Genomic DNA, 20,011 nt, shown 5'->3' with positions numbered 1-20,011 from the left:
GATGGCGTATAAACGTGCCTACTACCTACGCACTGCGCTCTACATATTAATTTGTTTCAATGACAATTTTAAAAATTATCAGCCAAAAGACGAGCCGAAAAAAATTTATAGGAATTGCAAAAATCAACTCTGTCTGTCTGTCACGCGTAATTTTGTAGTCCAGACGCATTTTATATTAAGTTCTATTCTAAGACAACATAACATTCTGTACTATTGCACTGGTTTCTATAGAAAATAATTATAACATAAGTAAGCAGTTCTTTTCCTTGCAGTGACCTGTCGGGCAACCTGATCAGCGAGCTGTCGGACGCGAGCCTGCCGCCCCTGTCGGCGCTGCACACGCTGTGAGTACAATTCATATGCTAATGAGCGAACCAGAGCCTGGCTGGGCTCATAGGTGCGGTGATTTGCCTTGTGTGGTTCATGACGTATTGGAGCTGCAGCTGCTCGTATATTAGTGAAGACATAGCAAACAAATACTTTACAGAGATCATCGATCTACGTTGGACATATTTAGGTAGCAGTACGTATCTTATTTGAATTTCAATAATGCGTCATTGTGCAACATGAAGTGCGCACCGAGCACCGGGTCGCGCGGGTATCAATGGGCGATGCGCGGGCCGAGGCCGCCGATCGAGATCGGAGAAAGATAACTTGTCGCGTGCGCCGCCATTCTACCCAGACACGTTGTTGTTACACGCAAACACTTGAACCAACACATGGTACCTCCTGCTCCTGCATTAGGTAAAGTGAAAAGTGCTCTACCTATTATGCTACTTTGTTCTTTATAATCAGTTTCGCATCTACGTTTCAAATAGTAATTGGAGTGGTTGGCGACACTGCGCGGCCGCAGCCCGGCGCGCGAAGGCAAACGGGCCCGGTCACGACGCAGGCGCAGCGCGCGGACGTGCGAAACGCATGTCAACAAATTGACGTTCAAATGTTTGCGCGCCGTTTGTATAAATAAATGCTTAAATAAACAAATGCGCACTACTTAAAAGTTACAGATTAGACTTCTTGCACAAAATATTATTATGTCAACTCGAAAGGTTTATTGGCAGACAAGAGTTTCAAACAGCATCCGGAGACCGGAATTCCGGAGTGGGACCATAGGATAAATTTATGCTGTGGTTTGACAACTCAACTCGTCCACGCATGCGCCAGCGCACGCAAGGTCCCTGTCGGATTCGTTCATTGTAGAAAGACTACCTATTTCCTTGATTCTGCGTGATTACGAAAATCTATGTGCTTCATCCTCAAAAGACAACAACAACGTTTGGGAAACCTATTTCCTTATTTCTTTGCTTCGTCCAAAATGCTTGACATACTCGTACTTGAAATCTATACATATAATCCTTCCACTATCCAAATGATTAATCGCAAATATTAATTCAAGCAAAGGAGAGTTTATAGTTAGCTCTACATACCTACTTTAATAACGTGTTGCTTAATAACGTTCATATCTCCCAATAATAATGCAAATTAACTACCACTTGGAAAACTTTTAACGCTGTAATACTTACTATATAATAATAATAATAATAATAATATGGATTAATTTTAATCATCATGTAATTAAAAGTATCCAAGCTGTAATAAGGCCGCTCGGTGGCCGCAAGGTCACCGACTCCGCACCGTTCGATACGCGTATTAGGACGTAGAGTCATTCGGAGAATTGCAAAGATAAAATCGACGCAAATATAGAACCGGAGTATGTGTACCGGTAATAGACGTCCCCTACTCTATCTAGAGCATAAAATATTCCGCTGCCCTGACATAACAATCAAGCTTGGACCGTTGATGCTCGAGCAGCGTCCGAAAGGCAAACAAATTGAAACCGCAGCGTAAACTGCGAAGATAATAGAGATGCCAATCACTGTCTCCTGAGAGTAGGAAACACGTGTCCAGATTTGCAAATTAAAACATGCTTCGAAATTAACTTTACTATGTACATACTATAATTAATTTTGTATAAAATAAAGATAAAGGTAATTAATTGTTATTTAATTAAAAAAGAAACAAATATGCAACTAGTTCAGTTTTAATCATTTGAAACCTAGCTTTGCGTTGTTAGTTTGCCAAGAGTCCATTTAAAACAGTAATAGCAAAATTCCTGAGCGAGTAACCTTTAAATAACCAAATAAGATTACGTCCCTTGAATGAAGGGCCTTCATCGGGTTGGAGTTGCATGTAGGGTATGTTTATATGACAACGTCTATGTTCATGATAGCCGTACACAAATATTTAGCACAAATGCCATTTGGGACAGACAAATCGCCTCGGGCCAGTGCGCTCGGCCGGCGCTCCGCCGCGGGCGGGTCGGGCTCGGATGTGTCGCCGGATGTCCTGCGGACTAAGGACTGGCAAGCTCAGCCAGATACGCTGATAAATAAACTAGAAATACGCCTCCATTTCGTTCCTCAGATAAACTAAATACAAGTACGAGTCTACGAATCTCCGTTCATGAGATTTTCTTAGTGTAGAAAATTACATCTCTTTCTTTCATCAGTTAGATATGACGAGCCTATTAATGAACCATCTTTAGGTAACCATCTAAGACTTTGTCATCTAATGTCATCTAATGTCTAATTTAAAAAAATGTATACTACTAATACTAGTTTGGTCAAAGTTAAGCATCATAGCAAAAGAAGTATAAATCACGGTGTATTTCATGTTCTCCGAGTGAGTTATCGTTGTTCCGGGCGTGTTAGCGCGGTCCCGCGGGACGCAGCCCAATTCGCGCCCGTGTCAAACGATGTTTATCAATACAACGGCCCAACTAACTTGCAACTTCATATTAACTTGTTTATGAGTCTGACTGATCAGGGCAACTCACAGAGGAAATACCTACATCTTAATATTATGAAAATGCCTAGAGCCTATTGGAAAAGTGATTTTACAAAACTTTAATAATTATTATGGGTAGTTTGCTCGTCCTATACATTGATTAAAGTGTAAGGGCTCGTTTTCATGGCAACCTAGTAATGCAGGAACAGCAAAACAGGACTGTCGTGAGAACACACACAATATAATCACGTGTGTTTGAATTTCGAATTACAAATTCGAACGGATCGGTATTTAGCGGGATACAAACGGGATGATAGATAATGATGATGATGATACTACTAAACGGGATCCTGCAAAAAATATCTCCGTGGGAACAAGCCCTAATTGCTTTGTGACGGTAACTAATAGGCATTTCAACAAATTAACGATGAGGACCTAAAGCAAAGGTTTAAACTAAATTATTTACCAAAGTAATTTGAGTTGTAGGTCAGATATTTTTAGCCCGTAAGTTGAGTCAGTGAAGTTCATGAAGTTCATTAAGCTGAGCGCGACACGTGGGCAAGCTCACTGGCGACCGCTCCGGGCACCGCGCGGCAATAACCACGTCGTAAACATCGCGTACAGATTCGAGTAATGCGAAATTATACATTTGATCGCGTCTCGAAATACATCGAATGGAACCACATCGCCAGAACATAAAATGGGACTATATGGAATTAACCAGTCAAGTGGAAAATCCGATTTTTACGAGGGTTATCAATTTCTTGCGAGGCGTCCTTGACTTTTCCTTACAAATAAATCCACTGAGCAAATTCATGTTTTTATTTACAAGCCTAACATGGCCGCAAGCTACAGTATTATTTAAACTTTGGTAGTCCTTAATTTTCATCTCGTTAAAGTTTTATTGGCTCTATAGCTCTACACGCCCAGGGTTAATGACAAAATCAGTTTAGGCTGTTCTCAGCGATATCCATCACGAACAGGAGATGACAGTGCGCTCGCAGGAGGAGTGCACAGTGCCGGAGGTCCGCCGCGGCCGCGCGCGGCGCCCAGGCGGCCGGCCGACGGATCGAGCGCGGCGGCCGCGCGCCCGCAGGTCGTCGACCCCGCCCGCCCAAGCGCGCCGCCCTCCGAGAATGTCTCAAGATAGTAACTAACTGGAAAGGAAAATTAGAAATTTATTGGCGTCATTCATTACGCGATGTCCGATAAACATTGTGACAGTTTTAGCGGCCATTCAGAGATTTTATTACGGCCAGTGAAGGATGGCCACGGTGAAACTACACCTACTATACATCTTTTGTGTTTTATTAGCATCGAGATTATTTACATCGGGCACCTCCATAAACTATTTTTAATTATGTTCACTTCTCCAGTGTATAAAAGCAAACAAATTTTGTTATCTATCGAGAGCGGAGCGTAATAAAGAAGCGATCAATAGCGGCGGGCTGGTGTTCCGGCCTATAAATCTCGCGTGCGTATTATGAAGCGAACTCTTCAGCATACATAATGTATGGGCAGCGACGGCGGGCGCTTGATTTACAGCGCGCGAGCGAATCACGCATAATCACTCCGAAGTGATTCACCGCACCAGCAGCGCCCGCTCCTCGTACGTTCACTCCCGCAAGCGATCGCATTAGTTATTCGTCTCGCAGTATTGTCTCATCCCATTGTTATCTGTATTTATCGAGTAAACCTTAAAAGACGAGGCAAAAGGGAATCCTGTGTCGCTCTCGTTTCGAAACATAAAAGATTTATTTAGAAAGAGATTCGGCGTGTTTGTATTGTGATACGAAAAAATACTGAAAGGTTTTTTGTGTAACTATTCCGTAACATTGTTCTTGAATTACCTTGAATTTTTTTTTAGCACATGTCGGTTCGATGGGGACTTTTCACAGTTAATTCATAATGGTGCTCCAAACATTCGTACCAATTTTCAGCTGTATGCGAATTATTGCAGGGTTCATGTCTAATTTGACTGGACTATGTGTTTTTCATGTGTTTTACACGTTCATCTGCATACACGTTCATTTTCATGAATAATATGCCTACATAATTGCTTCTTTTGAAAGAGCTAGAATCGCTGCGTACGATACGAGATTTGAATCGGGGTTTTCTGGTAACAAAATGTTCTTGGCGTCAACGTCAACGTTACGTCTGCGCTGTGGATCACGCTGCAGCTGGCCTGTCCCAGTCTGGGGCCAATGAGGCGGTGCAAGCGATGCTCCCGGTATGGCACTCGGCAGACCGTCGCGCTCGCCTGTAATGGGCCATAATAGCGTCTACGTCTAGCATCTCTACACTCGGCTAGAACATTACTGTGGGATGGTAAAAGTTAACTTACAAGACATATCACTTCAATACCTTTCACAGTTGAAAAAAAACGCAATTTTGATGGTGATCTCAAAGTTTCAATGTGATCTAAATTTTCAGTCGGTTTGATGCTATTCGACTGTCATAGATAACAAAAAGCATGTCAAAAATCGTGCTAGAGCTTCTATAGAAACGAATAACTGCGCTCACCAGATTATAAATCCATTTCATAACACCATCCCTCATCTATAGTCGGTCCCCCCTCATGTTTACGCGCAGCACTCGGGCTCCGCGACACGCGGCTCGGCGCGGACTCGCCATCCATTACATTAACGAGCGCGGCTCATCCTCCTCCTGTTTATGGACTCTTCTGATTGTTTTGAGACGATTAAACTTAATCTACGACTAGTTCGTAACAGAATTGGGTTTAATGTTGTCGTTTTATTATTCTCTAGGCCGGATACTTAAATAAACCATATTCGAAGACTGAAATTTATTATACCTACCGAAAGGTTAACACCACCAACAAAATATAAATAAGTTGTCTGTGAAGAAGACATTTTTTTTATTTACAGGGACCAGCTTCAATTGAATTAATTTTAGGTGCTCCTAGTAAAGTCTTTGTTCGCTTTGCTCGTTTAACATTTTGGGGAGCGTCTGCGATGATTTACAGGCCGCCATTAATTTGTACCTGCGAAGAATGCGGCCTTTGATCTCAAAGAATGCTAGGGAAATGGCAAACAGGTGGTCGCGCGAGGCGGAATCGCGCCCATCGAACCGCTAAGGCTAAATATAGTGCCCTCAAGACCTATTTATTGCACATCTTATTCTTTGTATCTAAACCAAATTCACCTACGGTGACCTAATTCGGACGCAATTAGTTAAAGAGCTAATCAAACGAATGGTGTGCTAAAGCAGAGTTATTCGTAAATAAACAAACAATCTCCTATTTTCCAAAATAGTTAAATAAACATTGAGCTTCCTCAATAAAAATGCCTAAAATAACTATGAAAAAAGGTATCTAACTTTAATGATGTTATAATAAAAACATATTTATTACGCAGCTACTGCATTTTTGATAAGACTATCTATTTTAAGTAAGTCCGCAGTCTCCATATGTAATGTAATCCAATGAAAATACTAACCGCCAAAGTTTGTTGCAGAGTACTGAAGAGGAACCGCATCACGCACATCGACGACCGCGCCTTCGCCAACGCGCCCAACATCCGCGTGCTGTGAGTACTCGACTCCTCCTTACTTTCCAAACCTCTTCCTTTTTAAATACTGTCTACTACAGCAGTTAGTACACTACATTTTGTAGTGGACGTCATTAGTTTACTCTAGTTGTGTGTTCTTCGTGAACGTTCAAGTGTCCATTACCGAGTTTTCCGACTGTGGTATACAAACGAATAAGTCAATAACAATCAATTATTTGGTACAAGTTAGCAATAACTTATAAACGTTTATTGGAACAAATCTATCTGATAGGTACTCCAAGTTTCCCAAGAACTTAATATCTTGATTGAAAAAGTTGTACGGACACGAACGGTGAATCAATTATGATTTATGAATAGCTCACTTAATTTGTCATAAAAGTTACGTGTGATAGTTATAGTGATAGGGCTAGAGATTTATTATTAAGTTTATGTACCTACCCGAATCGTTCATACCTAATGGTTATTTTGTTTACAACTTCTCAGAGCCAATCAAATCAAATACTTAGTTTATATTTGGTACATAGGCCCATTCCAGGGCACATAGACACGTCCCAAATATAGCTTTCCCTATCACCACTTGAGAAGAAGATACTCAGTCGCCTTTGTCAGCATAATGGGGTCTAATCGAGTTCATGTTTAAAAGAGATTTCCATGTTTATCATTAATTGTTTAGAGTTAACCTGGAAACCTTACACAAAACTTTCAGTAGATAATAACATCTAAAAAAACAACAGATCGGCATCATAAACATTGATCTGTTTTAAACAAGAGGTTGTTAACCATTTATTCAACATCACGTGCTCGTTGTCGCATGCGTCCGCCCATGCAAACGGATGCAGTGGAGTGTTCAGGCCCTCAGAGCCAGGGCGATGGAGTGCGGCACATAAACCCGGCGGGCGAGCGCGAGCGCGGTGAGCAGTTAATTGCTTTTGCGCTGGTCGGCCAGTTAGCGGCTAACGAGCGCGCGACTTGACATACGACCGCTCACACAAGTGTCGTGTTGCACACATGTTTCCTCATCCATCGTGTAGTCTGTGAAAACGTATTTAGCTGATAGCTTTGTTTGATACGACCTAACCGAACCTAGTAGGATTGCTTACCGGAATATTAGGTTGGCTTTTAATATCCTACGTAGGTACTTTACATATTTATACTTATACGCCATACATACAACTTAATCAAATCATAATTTAAAGCAATGTACGATAGACAGTCAGACTTGAGCCTACCTACAGCATAATTCTACGATAACGAAAGTTAGCAGCGCTAACTTTGTCAATAAAGTAAGATGAATTCTGCGAGACTTTGAACTGGCGCTCTTTGTAAAAAAAATCCTTTCGACAAAACTCTCCAAAAACAACTATTTAACCATTAACTGTAATACGTTATCAATACTATTATGTATATGCAAATCGGTAACCGTGAAATAACATATAATATTACCTAATGCCCAATTTGTTTTGTTTCATTTCCACAAGGGGAAGTTGACTTCTAAATAATAGCTATGTGATAATCTTTAACAACAAAACATTATCAGATTCGTGTTAGATTAGATTGTCTGATCCAATAAACTCCAGGGATGTTAAGTTAAACTTAAAAGTCAGATGGAATTCAAAATCATTACAGACTTCTCATCAACGCAAAGCTCGAGCCATTTGAAATTTCAAAAATAATGAAATCCTGGAAAATGCTATGACTTTAAAATACTACGTTTCGGCCCCTTCTTGATTCTCAAGTCAACCTACAGCTAAAATAATACGTAATTGCTTAAAATTATCGATTATGTTAATGAGGCGGTGATCAGGCGCGGCTCAAACAAATCACAGCAGCGGTGCCATTATCTCCTCGTTTATTTACAAACTAGCTTTCCGCCCGCGGCTTCGCCCGCGTGGAATTTTGTCTGTCACAGAAAAACTTTATCGCGCGCGTCCCTGTTTCAAAAACCGGGATAAAAACTATCCTATGTTCTTTCCCGGGACTCAAACTATCTCTATGCCAAATTTCATCAAAATCGGTTGCGAGGTTTAAGCGGGAAAGCGTAACAGACAGACAGACAGACAGACAGACAGACAGACAGACAGACAGACAGACAGAGTTACTTTCGCATTTATAATATTAGTTGGGATAGTTGGGATTATTCACTGTGAAGGGATGCCTGACAAAAAAGGTTAATGAATAAAAGTTTTGAGAATGAAATTATAAGTAGGTAAAGTTGGTAACACAAGTTACCTAAGTTATTAATTACATTTTTTTTATGTTTATTATGGTTTTAAGTTTGCATTTCCACTCACAACATACCTATTCGATTTGCACGTTCCTCCCCGGATCAAACTGTCCCCTCCCTGAGCCAAAAACTAGGTTTGCCCATTACTTAGGCGTCCCGTCCCAACCAATTCTCTCCATAGAGTAGGTACTTAACTTTGTATAGGTTCTCTCATCATCTCAATTGTCCTCTGACTTATAAAGCCACTTATATTAGTCTATCGGGCTAAAGAACGACGTCCCATTCACACTCGCGTTTATTACTACACTACGATCACCGCTCAAGGAGTCATTAATCGAGACTACCAATGTCATTTAATATAAGTGAGCTCTGAAGCTTTGAGAAATGTGCTTATTCATGACTGTACTTACTTATGCGAAGCCTTAACGGCCAAAAAGTGGGCCTATTAGTTAGCGCCGCGCGAGCGCCACTAATCATCCACGCTCCGCTATCGCTGCCTGTTTACAAACAAATTAATAAAACTGATAAACGCCCGTCATTTCACTAAAAGGGAAATTAAACTAGAACGTTTAGGCGGTACGGAACCTCGAAGTCGTCGATAAGAGAGAAGTGGCGCTATTTGTCTCCGTCGCGGCCGCAGGCGCAGCCACAGATCAGCCGCACAGTGCCACGCCCGGACAATTAGTAGGTTTACTGACTTATCGATTAATAAAAACATTAAGACTGCTGCTGTTTTACTTGTTTATAGATTCTAATGAGATTTTAACATGGACATAAATTATGATTAAAATTATTATAACCACTATGTAGAAGAAGTACCTACCAGAAGGAAGATATGATGTAGATTCATAATAACTCATACCAACAATAGCGTAAGCTTAGACTCCACATTAGTATACTAGTACCTTACAACATAATGTCACACGTATCACCCACGTGTGCTCGTCAACTGCCGTCCGTCCGCCGCGTCCAGCTCTCGCGTGGGCTGCAGACGCACAACTCTAGCGGTATCACTCTGTCGACGCTTATCGCGTTATTAATAAACCCGATAGCTGCAAATACGAAAATTGCCACCATCTGCTTGGGGATTAAATACTTCCATTCATTTTACTCGCAAGGATAATGAATCACCTACGTTCATAATAAGTATTTCAGTCAATTACACTTTTTATAATATACCCAATTATCTATAAAATACTTATCATTTATTTAAATTAAAAGTCATCAGTTTTATTTTTATTTTATTTATTTATTAGGTCTACCAACATTGTTACATTACAACATGTACACTTAAAAATAACAATTATGAACAAAGTTACAATGCAACAACAATTATAGGCTGACACAACATGCAATATGGATTCAATGCAGTTTGTTCCGAACCGTTACATGCACACAAAAAAACATTTAATCATATCAATAATCAATACAGTTTAAAATATTATAAAGCCAACATTATTACAAATATACACAGTGATATTTTTTATTAAGCCATCGCAAATACAAATACTTAAATCAGTCAGCAAGATTCTTGGCTAATTTTATTATGTACGGTAAATGTGAAAGCTTTTAAAGCACACGCGCGCTGAATTTATAAAAGCGACAAGAAAATTATCGGCTCACGATTATCGTTTCTTCACTTTTTACGACGTAAAACATATTCGAAATGCGATTTACTTTAGTAACGATATAAATATATGCAAAGCCACGGCTTAAAAGGAAGATAAGATTAAACTTCTTTTAATGTGGTAAGTATTCACTTAGTTTAAATTGGAATGATACCTAAACGTTAGTTTCACATTAATGCCTGTTATGTGGGAAAATTTCTTTGCGCACTTCCTAACAACTTGAGTTGATCATAAGTAGTCGTAGATCATAATAGCATTAGCGGGCGGCACACTGTTCGGGAACAATCGCGGCGCGTGGCGGCGGCGGATAGCGGCCATAAATCTGGCGGGTGATCACTGCGGGCGCGGGTGAAGGCTCATCCTCCGTAGGGTTGGCGTCTTAGTTAGGTGCCATGATATACTCACTAAGCTTGTAGCTAAATCAAACAAAACGTCGAGTCAAAGATTATGTACATTGTATTTGTTTACTTTAAAAGCTTGGCTCAAAATTAATAACTGTACCACGGAACACCTACCTAATAGACACTCTGATCCTTACGACCACATTAATTATAACGCTATGAATCAAGATCCCAAGGCCCCTATAGATTGTTTACTTTTTATAATTTCTCCTGATGTTTAAAAGTTCCCAAAAAATAGGCTTTTGAGTCTGAGTCTTAAGTAATAGTTTTACAGACAGGAAGGTAAGGAATTCTCAGTCCGTTGATAGTTATTCACTACTCCCCAGCCCTAAAGGTAGCAAGCACCCATCAACGTGTCCCTCGATGGCACTTATCTGCGGCGAACAAATTGCCCGTCGTCAAGCGCCGGTCGCAGCGACGCGCGACGCGGCCGCGATCACTTGCGATTTGTTACGTGCGAACTGCGGTGCGAACCCGACGCATTGTCGACGCCTAGCCTTGTCGATGCGGGAGGCTATAAATTGGAGTAACGGCTTCACTCTGACGAAAACGTGCTACATCTAATATGTACAGTTAGGCGGCTTATATCACTTTATCAATCAGTTTTCGCCACACATTCAAATTCTATGCAAATACCACCGTTATTCGGCTACTTTGCCATATTATCGTTCATTGAAATGGTGTTTTTGGGTTTTGTCCTTTTTCATTGTTAGATAAAGAAATAATAGCCAGTCGTATAATTTTAACTGTCGAGTGCGATAATGAGTACTAGGTAGTTAGCTTTCGTATTATAAGTACCCATTAAAGTGAACATAATTTTAAAGTTGCCATAATTTGTGTCTTTGTCGCAGACGCCTGGAAGAGAACTTGCTGACCGAGGTGCCGCCGGCCGTGCAGCTGCTGCCGCTGCTCGAAGACCTGTGAGTGCCGCTCTATGTTAACCTTAAATGGGGAAATGTTGAAGTTACGGCTCCAAATCGCGTGCAAAAAATATTTTGGATTCTCGAAACGAGATTATAATTTATTTTTGTTTATTTAGATTAAGCCCAAGATATTTATCACGTTCCACGCCGACGAGAGATTCGTGAACAAAATACCGAGGTGGAATCCAATTATGTACCTCTGTATCAATTCAATTCATTTATTTCACAGAAATACACTACCATTAGATGTTTGTTTTAAAATATACGTATACCATGTTCATGAAGCGATCCTTTTGGTCCTCTATCTCTGTGATGAATATTTATAAGTGTAAATTATAATATGTCACACATCATTTGGCTGAAACGTAGGAAACTGTGTTTGTTATATGTATTAGATAGCATACTGTATTAGGCATCCCTTGCTATTTGGAGCCTAGAGCAAACCGTTCCGCCAGCAGCGCCGCTCAGCCGCAGTCGCAAGCGGTGACCGGGCTGTCGCTCGTCTGCTGGCCCCATCTCGTGTTCGTGGTATCTGACGCGTGTTGTGTTGCGGGCAGGTCGCTGGCGAGCAACCGCGTGGAGGTGGTGGCGGCGGGCGCGCTGGCGGGCTGCCGGCGCCTGGCGCGGCTGGAGCTGCGCGCCAACCCGCTGTCGCGCCTGCACGCGCTCGCGCTGCAGCGCCTGCCGCACCTCTCCGTGCTGTGAGTACCGCCCGAACCTCAAATCCTCACTCTTGTAATTCCTTTTAACTTGTCGGTAATAAACCTGCTTTACCATAAAACATTCACTCCGCATTTTCAACCGACTTCAAAAAAGGAGGAGGTTCTCAATTCGACCCGTATGTTTTTTTTTTTTTCTATGTTTGTTACGCGATAACTCCGCCAATTATGAACCGATTTGAACAAATATTTTTTCGGCGTATAGGTAATACCTCAAGGGTGGTCCCATTTAAATTTAATAATAGAAAAAACAACCCCCAAGGGTGGAAAATTGGGGATGAACTTTTTTATACGCAATATCTCCGCCGATTATAAATCAATTTGAACGATTATTTTTTTGTTGAATAGGTATTATCAAAAGGGTGGTTTCATGCGAATTTGAAGAAAATATTTCACCCCCAAGGGTGGAAAATTGGGGATGAACTTTTTTATACGCAATATTTTTAATTTTTAGTATTTTTTTGTGTTCACGCATTTGAAGTCGGTTTTATTTTTTTTAAAAGTTAATTATATCGTTGCATCTTTTCAATCAAAAACTCTGCGAGCCGGTGTACTCTACGAGCGAGCCTAACGTCACACTTCAATAAACTTCATCATTACTGATATCATCTACGAGTATTTAAATCTAAATTAGCAACATCTAAGCCAATAACTTCAACCAATATAAGAAATAGTAAATATTAATGGTGTTCATTGAACCAGAATAGCCGCTCGACAAAAAAATCATGGTTAAAAAATACTATTACGCAAAACCGGTCACTAGTAGTTATAGCGGTGATAAACCTCGCAAAAAGTTAAATACACTATAAAGTTTATGAGTATGGTAAGACCGCCCGAGGGCTGCGAGCGAGCGGTGGCCGCGGCCGGGCGCACCCGTCGCGGCGCGTCAGGCCGCCGTCGCGCGCGTTTCGCCATGACTGCACATCTGGCCGGTGGGCTTATTCAAATTTTGTGACAAGCTATACTTCTACCTACTTTCCTTGTCTTTGTCATGAGGCAAGTTTATGAATATTATAGAAACAATACGTTTCACATGTTCAAATTGGCTCTTTTTTGAGAGCTTAAGCTCAAGTAAGCTTGTAGAGGCAAAGTCTACAACGACATCTTGTTTAACTGTGGTGCTTACAACAACCCATACGATGGAAAGAAATGGTGATGCGACACAGGTATTCTATTTTTGGCAAGTCATCAATCTGCGTTGCCTATTAAGGCATGATTGTTGTGAGCCGTGGATCCAGTCGCAGCGCCGGGCGTCCGGAGCGGGCGGCCGCGACCTCGCCTCGTCGCCGAACTTACGAGCCCATTCATTCGCCGACCCACGAGCGCGACACGGCGCGAGCGTAGACGAGGGAGGTCAACGCGTGGACCAACTAATCCGGCACAATGGCACTGAGAAACACGCGTCACCGAAAGCCATGTTTTCTAGGTCGCCTTCCTGTGGGTAATGAAAACTGACCATAACCTACGAAGAATCAAAATTGTCTTTAAACCAATTAGGGCCGTCTTTTACGTACAAGAGCACTGGTAAAAGGATCAAGATACTGTTTAAAAACAAGAGCTTAGTAGTTAATTAACATTCAATAAAAGTGTGCCAAAGAACATGTTCTCAAAAGGACGATACAAAATTACACGGCAATCAAATACAAGAATTTACACGTCTTTATAAGAACCAGCAGTCGTAGAGAGATAATAAAATACGTACTGTATCATCCGGTCACAGTAAGTACACAGTTTTGCATTTCGGTACTCATATGTCTGACGTCACGGGCGGTGGTGACTCTACATTGAAAGCTTTCGGCTTCGTCGCGGCGGCACCCTTTGGGAGCAATCGCCACTCGAGAGATTTGGATGCCGATACGCGCTCGTAGCCTGTAACGGGGCGAATTACATGAACATAGACCTTTGGGACTGTGAAGCCTAAGTCGACATCTGTTACTGTTCTGCAATGTTGTACATTACATGCAAATTGGTATTCAGTATACGCGTATTATCTGTTAATTTTTTTCTTTATTGAGAAAACAAACAGCAAGAATTAATACATACATGTGAACTTAAAAAATATGATTACATGAAAAGAAAAACAAGTTTTTATGAATAGAATCAGCTTTTTTTGTCACTGTGGCAACTTTAATACGAAATCATAATTTTAAATTACTTATGTCTTTTGTTTGAATTTCTCGTCATTATCTATAATAAATAAATTTATTTCATGCCTAATACAAACGCACCTACCGACTATTCCAAGCGCGTCGTTCCACGTGACCTATTACAACGGTATAATTAGATAGAGTCTGCAAATTGATTTCTATGTAATGGCTCTGAGATGGAACTCAGCATCTTAATTGGTAATAAAGAAGGACGGAAGATGATAAAAAATCCAAAACGTTTATTTATAATGTTAAAACGTTTCATCTCCCTTGCAAAAAAATTACGACGATTGCGCCGTTAACCCACAGAGAACCGCGACGTCGATATATCGCCACAGAATTATGTGTAGTACTTGCCCCATACTCACACTTAATTACTTTTAGGGTTCGGGATCAACATTAAGTTAAATTTTATCGGAGAGTCTAATTTCAGCTAAATGCGAGTGACTATTCATCATATTTTCCATACGAACAACGTCCTAGCCTATTTATTTTAATAATATGAAAAATTACGATAATAATCGTGCCTTATATTTAGCCAACAACTAATTTTACTCGTAAATCCAATGAGCCTTTTACATATACCTGTTTAGATGTACGGAAAACTGGCGCAGAATTTTATTACAAAGAACCTTTATATTCTATACAAAATAATTGAGTATGAGCTTACGTAAGTTGCATAATAGTAGAGACTCCATCAGCACCAAATGACAGCAGCATCCGCTTTCGTTTCGTCAACAAAAGTCATCGTCCTTGTTATTGCCAGTGTTGCGCGAACTCTTATTTTCGTCCGCAAATAAAGGGCCAAGGTCGCGCGAGTGATCGCGGCGACCTCCGCGCCCTTCACGGCCCTCGCAGCCGCCATCGGCTCTCCTCGAACCTACAGATGTACAGTTGTACACGTTCGGGTGGACAGCCGCCGAGATTACTTCGTCCGGAGTAATCTCATTTCCGAGGCGAGGGAAGTCGCTCGCGCTGACCCGAAAATAAATAACAACAGATCCGGCGGTTTATGCCAACTGAGCTTCCGAATCACCGGCAAATGTGTCCTCAATTAACACAATTTAGAAAGCACGCCTGACAACAAATATTTTTGTGGTGCATAATATTTTATAATTCTATTTTAAAAAAATTGATATATTAATTATTAAATAAGTATTTTTCGGCTTATTAAATAAACATTTTGTATTGCAGGCTACTTTACTCGTAGTATTGTTTTGTAAGACAATTATACATTTATCAAGTCTTAGAAAGAATAAACAATTCAATAAAATGAAGAGCTTCTGTTTTCAGATAATCAATCATGAACAAACTCTCTTGCCTTTATCCTTGTTATCATAACCATAAAATCGAAAAGGAAGTTATTAACAGGTTTATACGTAAAAGTAGTAAAGTTCGAGATCTCCGAGATTTCAATCCATGAATCTTTGATTCTTTCTTACAGTTGAAAGTTGAAATCAGTTCGTTTTAACTATTAGAACTCATAAAATAATATTTTTAGAGGCAGCTACACCATCGTTTCATTTTTATGCCAAAAGTTAGACAGTTAACTTGACGTCCTAAAATATAAAACACATTATTATCAGTAAAATGTAGTAACTTATAACTTTTGGTTAAAAAGTATGCTAGTGTGTTTCTATCCCTTACTTACATAATGTGGGTATTGAGCGCGGAATGCCGACTGTAGAGCACAGTGTCGCAGCTCGCGAGGCCGCAGATGCGGACCGCAGCGGCAACAGCACAATGCATGTATGAATACTTTCGAAGATGACAGCCGCCGCGTCTAAAACTAATGCATAACTTAGGTGACTTTCGCGTTCTGCTTCCATGCTGCCATTGAATCTCATAAGGTCACTATTGTTACTCTGCGGTCTGAGAACGATTTACATAAGAAATAGTGCACGCAATACACTAACCGATCGTCCCTCCCCACAGCATCCTGTCGGAGGCGCGCGGGCTGCGCGAGCTGCCGTCGCTGAACGGTACCACGCGCCTGCGCACGCTGCGCGCCGACCGCGCGCGCCTCGCCGCGCTGCCGCCGCGCCTGTGCGCCGAGGCGCCGCAGCTGCGCACGCTGTCAGTACCACTATTCGATACTTACTTAAAATATACGAAAAACTATACGACTAAGGTGACCTATACTTCATTGATCATTGAACATGGCACTGATAGAAACAAATTGTTTTTAAACATAAATTGGTTATATCCCCTTGATGAGTAGTCGTTATTTGTGCCGCAAGTCCGCAAGGCGCAACAAAACGAAAATGCACTGAAAAGAACCCACAACATACACACTCTTGCTAAAATAACTTATCTTTTCATAGAAAATAGAATCGAGCGATTGTACTCGTACGTTAACTATCAAGGTGAGTAACCTAAAGGACGTATACGTACCTATAACACCAAGGTCGTGTGAGTGAACTAAACATCCACACTGAGGGGTATTACCGCGCGACACGGGCGGTAATCCGCCAGTGCCGCGTGCTTTGCATAACCCGGGCGCCAGCGGAGCTGCAGGATTCCGCCGCCGCCTCGCCTACGCTCACAAGCTTACCGTGGAAAATCTTGGGCCCTCGCCCGAAGCCGAACAAGATCTATTTGCTAACGAGAAAACACGATCCTGTTATTGTTTGTGGGTCTCTTTTGTTTTTACGACAAAACGGCGAAATGTAACGGTGTTGTTTACAGAGTAAGTTACAGTTCTGTGTCTTTTCTGAAACTGATGATGTATCATTTGTTTTCTGGCTAAGAACCGTACACCATAGCTATAATATACACAATGTATTCCGAAACAATATCACTTATTATGCTACTACACCCTTCTCACTGAAACTATCGCAATTGGATGCCAGTGTAGATAAGCGTTACGTGCGTCGTGTCGACATACTTAAATAAATATAAATGCAAATAAGTAGAATTCATTTCATTCCGTTGGGTTCGGGTCGGACAAATACAAATAGCGGACGGTGGGTAAACGCAGATGGCGCGATTGCGGCGCGCTGCGAGCGCGCGGCCGGTCGTAACTCGCGACCTTAGATACGGCCGATCGGTATTCAATTGTCGTACCATTCCTTAGGGTAAGCCAGACAATTGGTCACTTGTTACAGAGATTTTATCATGTTACTTTATCCCATCTTATACATTTATATTGATAATAATGAATAAAACAGACCTTTAACAAATATATCTCAGCAATTAATAGTTTTCAGCTTCAGTTCCCTATGTAGAGAGGACGGCTAATCCGGTCGTCCGCCGGCCCCTGTACTTTTGGAACTTTATGTGAGTGTGAGCTTCATGTTGCAGGGACGTGAAGTCGAACCAGCTGGAGAGCGTGCCCGAGCTGCACGAGTGCGCCGAGCTGCGCGTGCTGTAAGAATTTTACTTTATTCATTAGAATTCCACATTTTAACTTAATATTCCCACAGAATTGTTTTTACGTCTCGGTTTTATTAAGTGATTTTTGATTCATTTCAAGCGTTTTATTGTGATGATAAAGCAGTTGATTTAAATTTTATAGCTCTTAAGATTTTTCGCATCTCGGATAATAAAATCTTTCATTGCCATAATATTTTATTGCATTCAGCAATGGCAACCTTGTTACTTGGATTAGATTTGAAAGCAAACATGAAATAAAATTATAATATTCATTGCTGATTGAGCCTTTAATTACTAATGTCATCGTGGCTTACGAAACATAAGCTTTGGGGATAGAGAGCATGATGCAGCCTTTTGGTGTCGGTGTGGCACTCGAAAGGCTGCAGTGCGGGAGGAATGGCGACGGATTGTGAGGCTTGCCACTGGACCGGGTGTGACGACCACGACCACTCTGGCAAGATTGTAGCGACGAAGAAGAAAAAGTGGCACTGGGTGACTGTCGTGTGTTGCAGCGAGCTGTCGGACAACAACATCGCGTCGCTGGGCGCGGGCGCGCTGCGCGGGCTGGCGCGCCTGCACGACCTGCTGCTGGCGCGCAACCGCCTGCGCCGCCTGCCCGCCGACGCCTTCGTGCACACGCCGCGCCTGCAAGTGCTGTGAGTGCTAACTATATTATAAGTATATTGATTTTACATTACAAATGGAAAAAAACTAAACAATGAAAAATGTTTCAGAAACTCGCCTCATTTCTATTAGGGACTTCGTAATAATGATATCCTGAAACTGGTTTTCGCTATTGCGACTGACAAATATGATAGAAAGAAAGTGTAAATAGTCAAGAATACTGTAGTCAGCAGGTCCTAAATAAAACGCATGAAATTTTCTAGGGTATAATAACTCAAAGTGGGTTTTATTGATACTCTGATGCCCTCTACATAATACAGTTAGTTCGTTTCACCAAAGCTACTCAACGCTCCTGTAGCGACATGATTCAACAAACCCTTTATGAAGCTATTGCTACTATAATATAATTTGTAAAGGTTTTATGAAATTGAACATAATAATGTAGGTATTTAACACAGTCAGGCGGAATGGCAAAGTCAATTTATGCAACAGTTTATCGCCCCGTATCTCTTGATTGCGATCCGTATTTACAATAGCTTGTTCAGTATTCCCTAATGAGGCACGAGTGTTACTATTTCCACGTTATGTAATCCGCTACAAAGCTCCCGTTCCCGTTGTTTACTTTGATAACAATCGACGCCAAATTATAATGTCAACACTCTGCCGATGCAAATTACAACTCTACACACGTAATGAAGCCTGAAGCGATCGTAACGAAATGTAAATTTTCCAATAAAATTTATATTAATACAGATACCGCTTTGCTTAAAATTGGCCTACAAGATATTGAAATTTCGGACTCGGCAAACTTTATCATTCGGCAGTTCGGCGCGTTATTAAAAAGCCATCCGCTTCCCTAAGCGCCGAACAATTCGCAATTAGACATGCAAAGGGGGAGCCCGAGCCAGTTAATTGGAAAAACTTCATGAATGTCGCGAGAGGGGCGGGCAGTGTCCGCCGCCGGGACGTTACGTAATAAGCTTTACTCGTAGTTCCACTGAGTGGGATACAGAATAAGAGTGATATCTGAAAAACTTTTTATCTTATACTACACACTCAACGTTACTCGGATTATTCTTTATAAAAGTCGCACGTGATCAAGATAAGATACTATAGTGCTTGATTTGTTTCAGAAATCTTGAAGAGAATCAGATAGAACACATAGACATGGAAACCTTCGTGCCAATATCTAAGTTAGAGGACCTGTAAGTAATACGTATGAAATAAAGCTATTGTCAAGAACTTTATATCTACTCTTTGTTCTAGCGAATAAATGCATAATTATTTATTTATATCCTAAAAAACTTCAACCTGTTCAAGCTGCAATAGTGCCAGTTTTCAAATTACTTAGCTTATTGTTATAATTAATTGAAATAATTATATGGCCTCGGCATTACTTGCACCAGGAACGTGGGCAACAACGTGTTCCCGTGGCTGCCGGCCAGCGGGCTACAGCGCCTGCTGCACCTCAAGGCGCACAACAACCCGCACCTGCGCCGCTTCCACCCGCCCGAGCTGCTGCCGCGGATACAGGTACTGAGCGGAGCTGCACTAGCGACGTGTTCCCGTGGCTGCCGGCCTCACCTCACCTCAAGGTGTCTTACACTTCCCAATTGTATAGCATGCTCTACGCTGAAAAAATGTGGCAGAAAA

The 20,011-nt window shown here is 41.4% G+C and overlaps 1 protein-coding gene across 1 annotated transcript in view; it reads left to right on the top strand.

Moving 5' to 3' along the window:
• The window catches only part of LOC135080992 (lutropin-choriogonadotropic hormone receptor), a 78,605-nt gene that overhangs the window by 48,483 nt on the left and 10,111 nt on the right, over nt 1-20,011 (top strand). The window contains exons 5-13 of the mRNA XM_063975717.1: nt 273-344; nt 6,264-6,335; nt 11,422-11,490; nt 12,051-12,194; nt 16,295-16,435; nt 17,663-17,728; nt 18,247-18,390; nt 19,492-19,563; nt 19,765-19,891. Of these exons, the coding sequence (XP_063831787.1) occupies nt 273-344; nt 6,264-6,335; nt 11,422-11,490; nt 12,051-12,194; nt 16,295-16,435; nt 17,663-17,728; nt 18,247-18,390; nt 19,492-19,563; nt 19,765-19,891 (907 nt within the window). The remainder of the gene's footprint in view (nt 1-272; nt 345-6,263; nt 6,336-11,421; nt 11,491-12,050; nt 12,195-16,294; nt 16,436-17,662; nt 17,729-18,246; nt 18,391-19,491; nt 19,564-19,764; nt 19,892-20,011) is intronic.

Source organism: Ostrinia nubilalis, chromosome 19 (genome assembly GCF_963855985.1).
Source record: "Ostrinia nubilalis chromosome 19, ilOstNubi1.1, whole genome shotgun sequence".
Lineage (NCBI taxonomy): Eukaryota > Metazoa > Arthropoda > Insecta > Lepidoptera > Crambidae > Ostrinia > Ostrinia nubilalis.
This window is presented reverse-complemented; position numbering and strand designations above follow the sequence as displayed.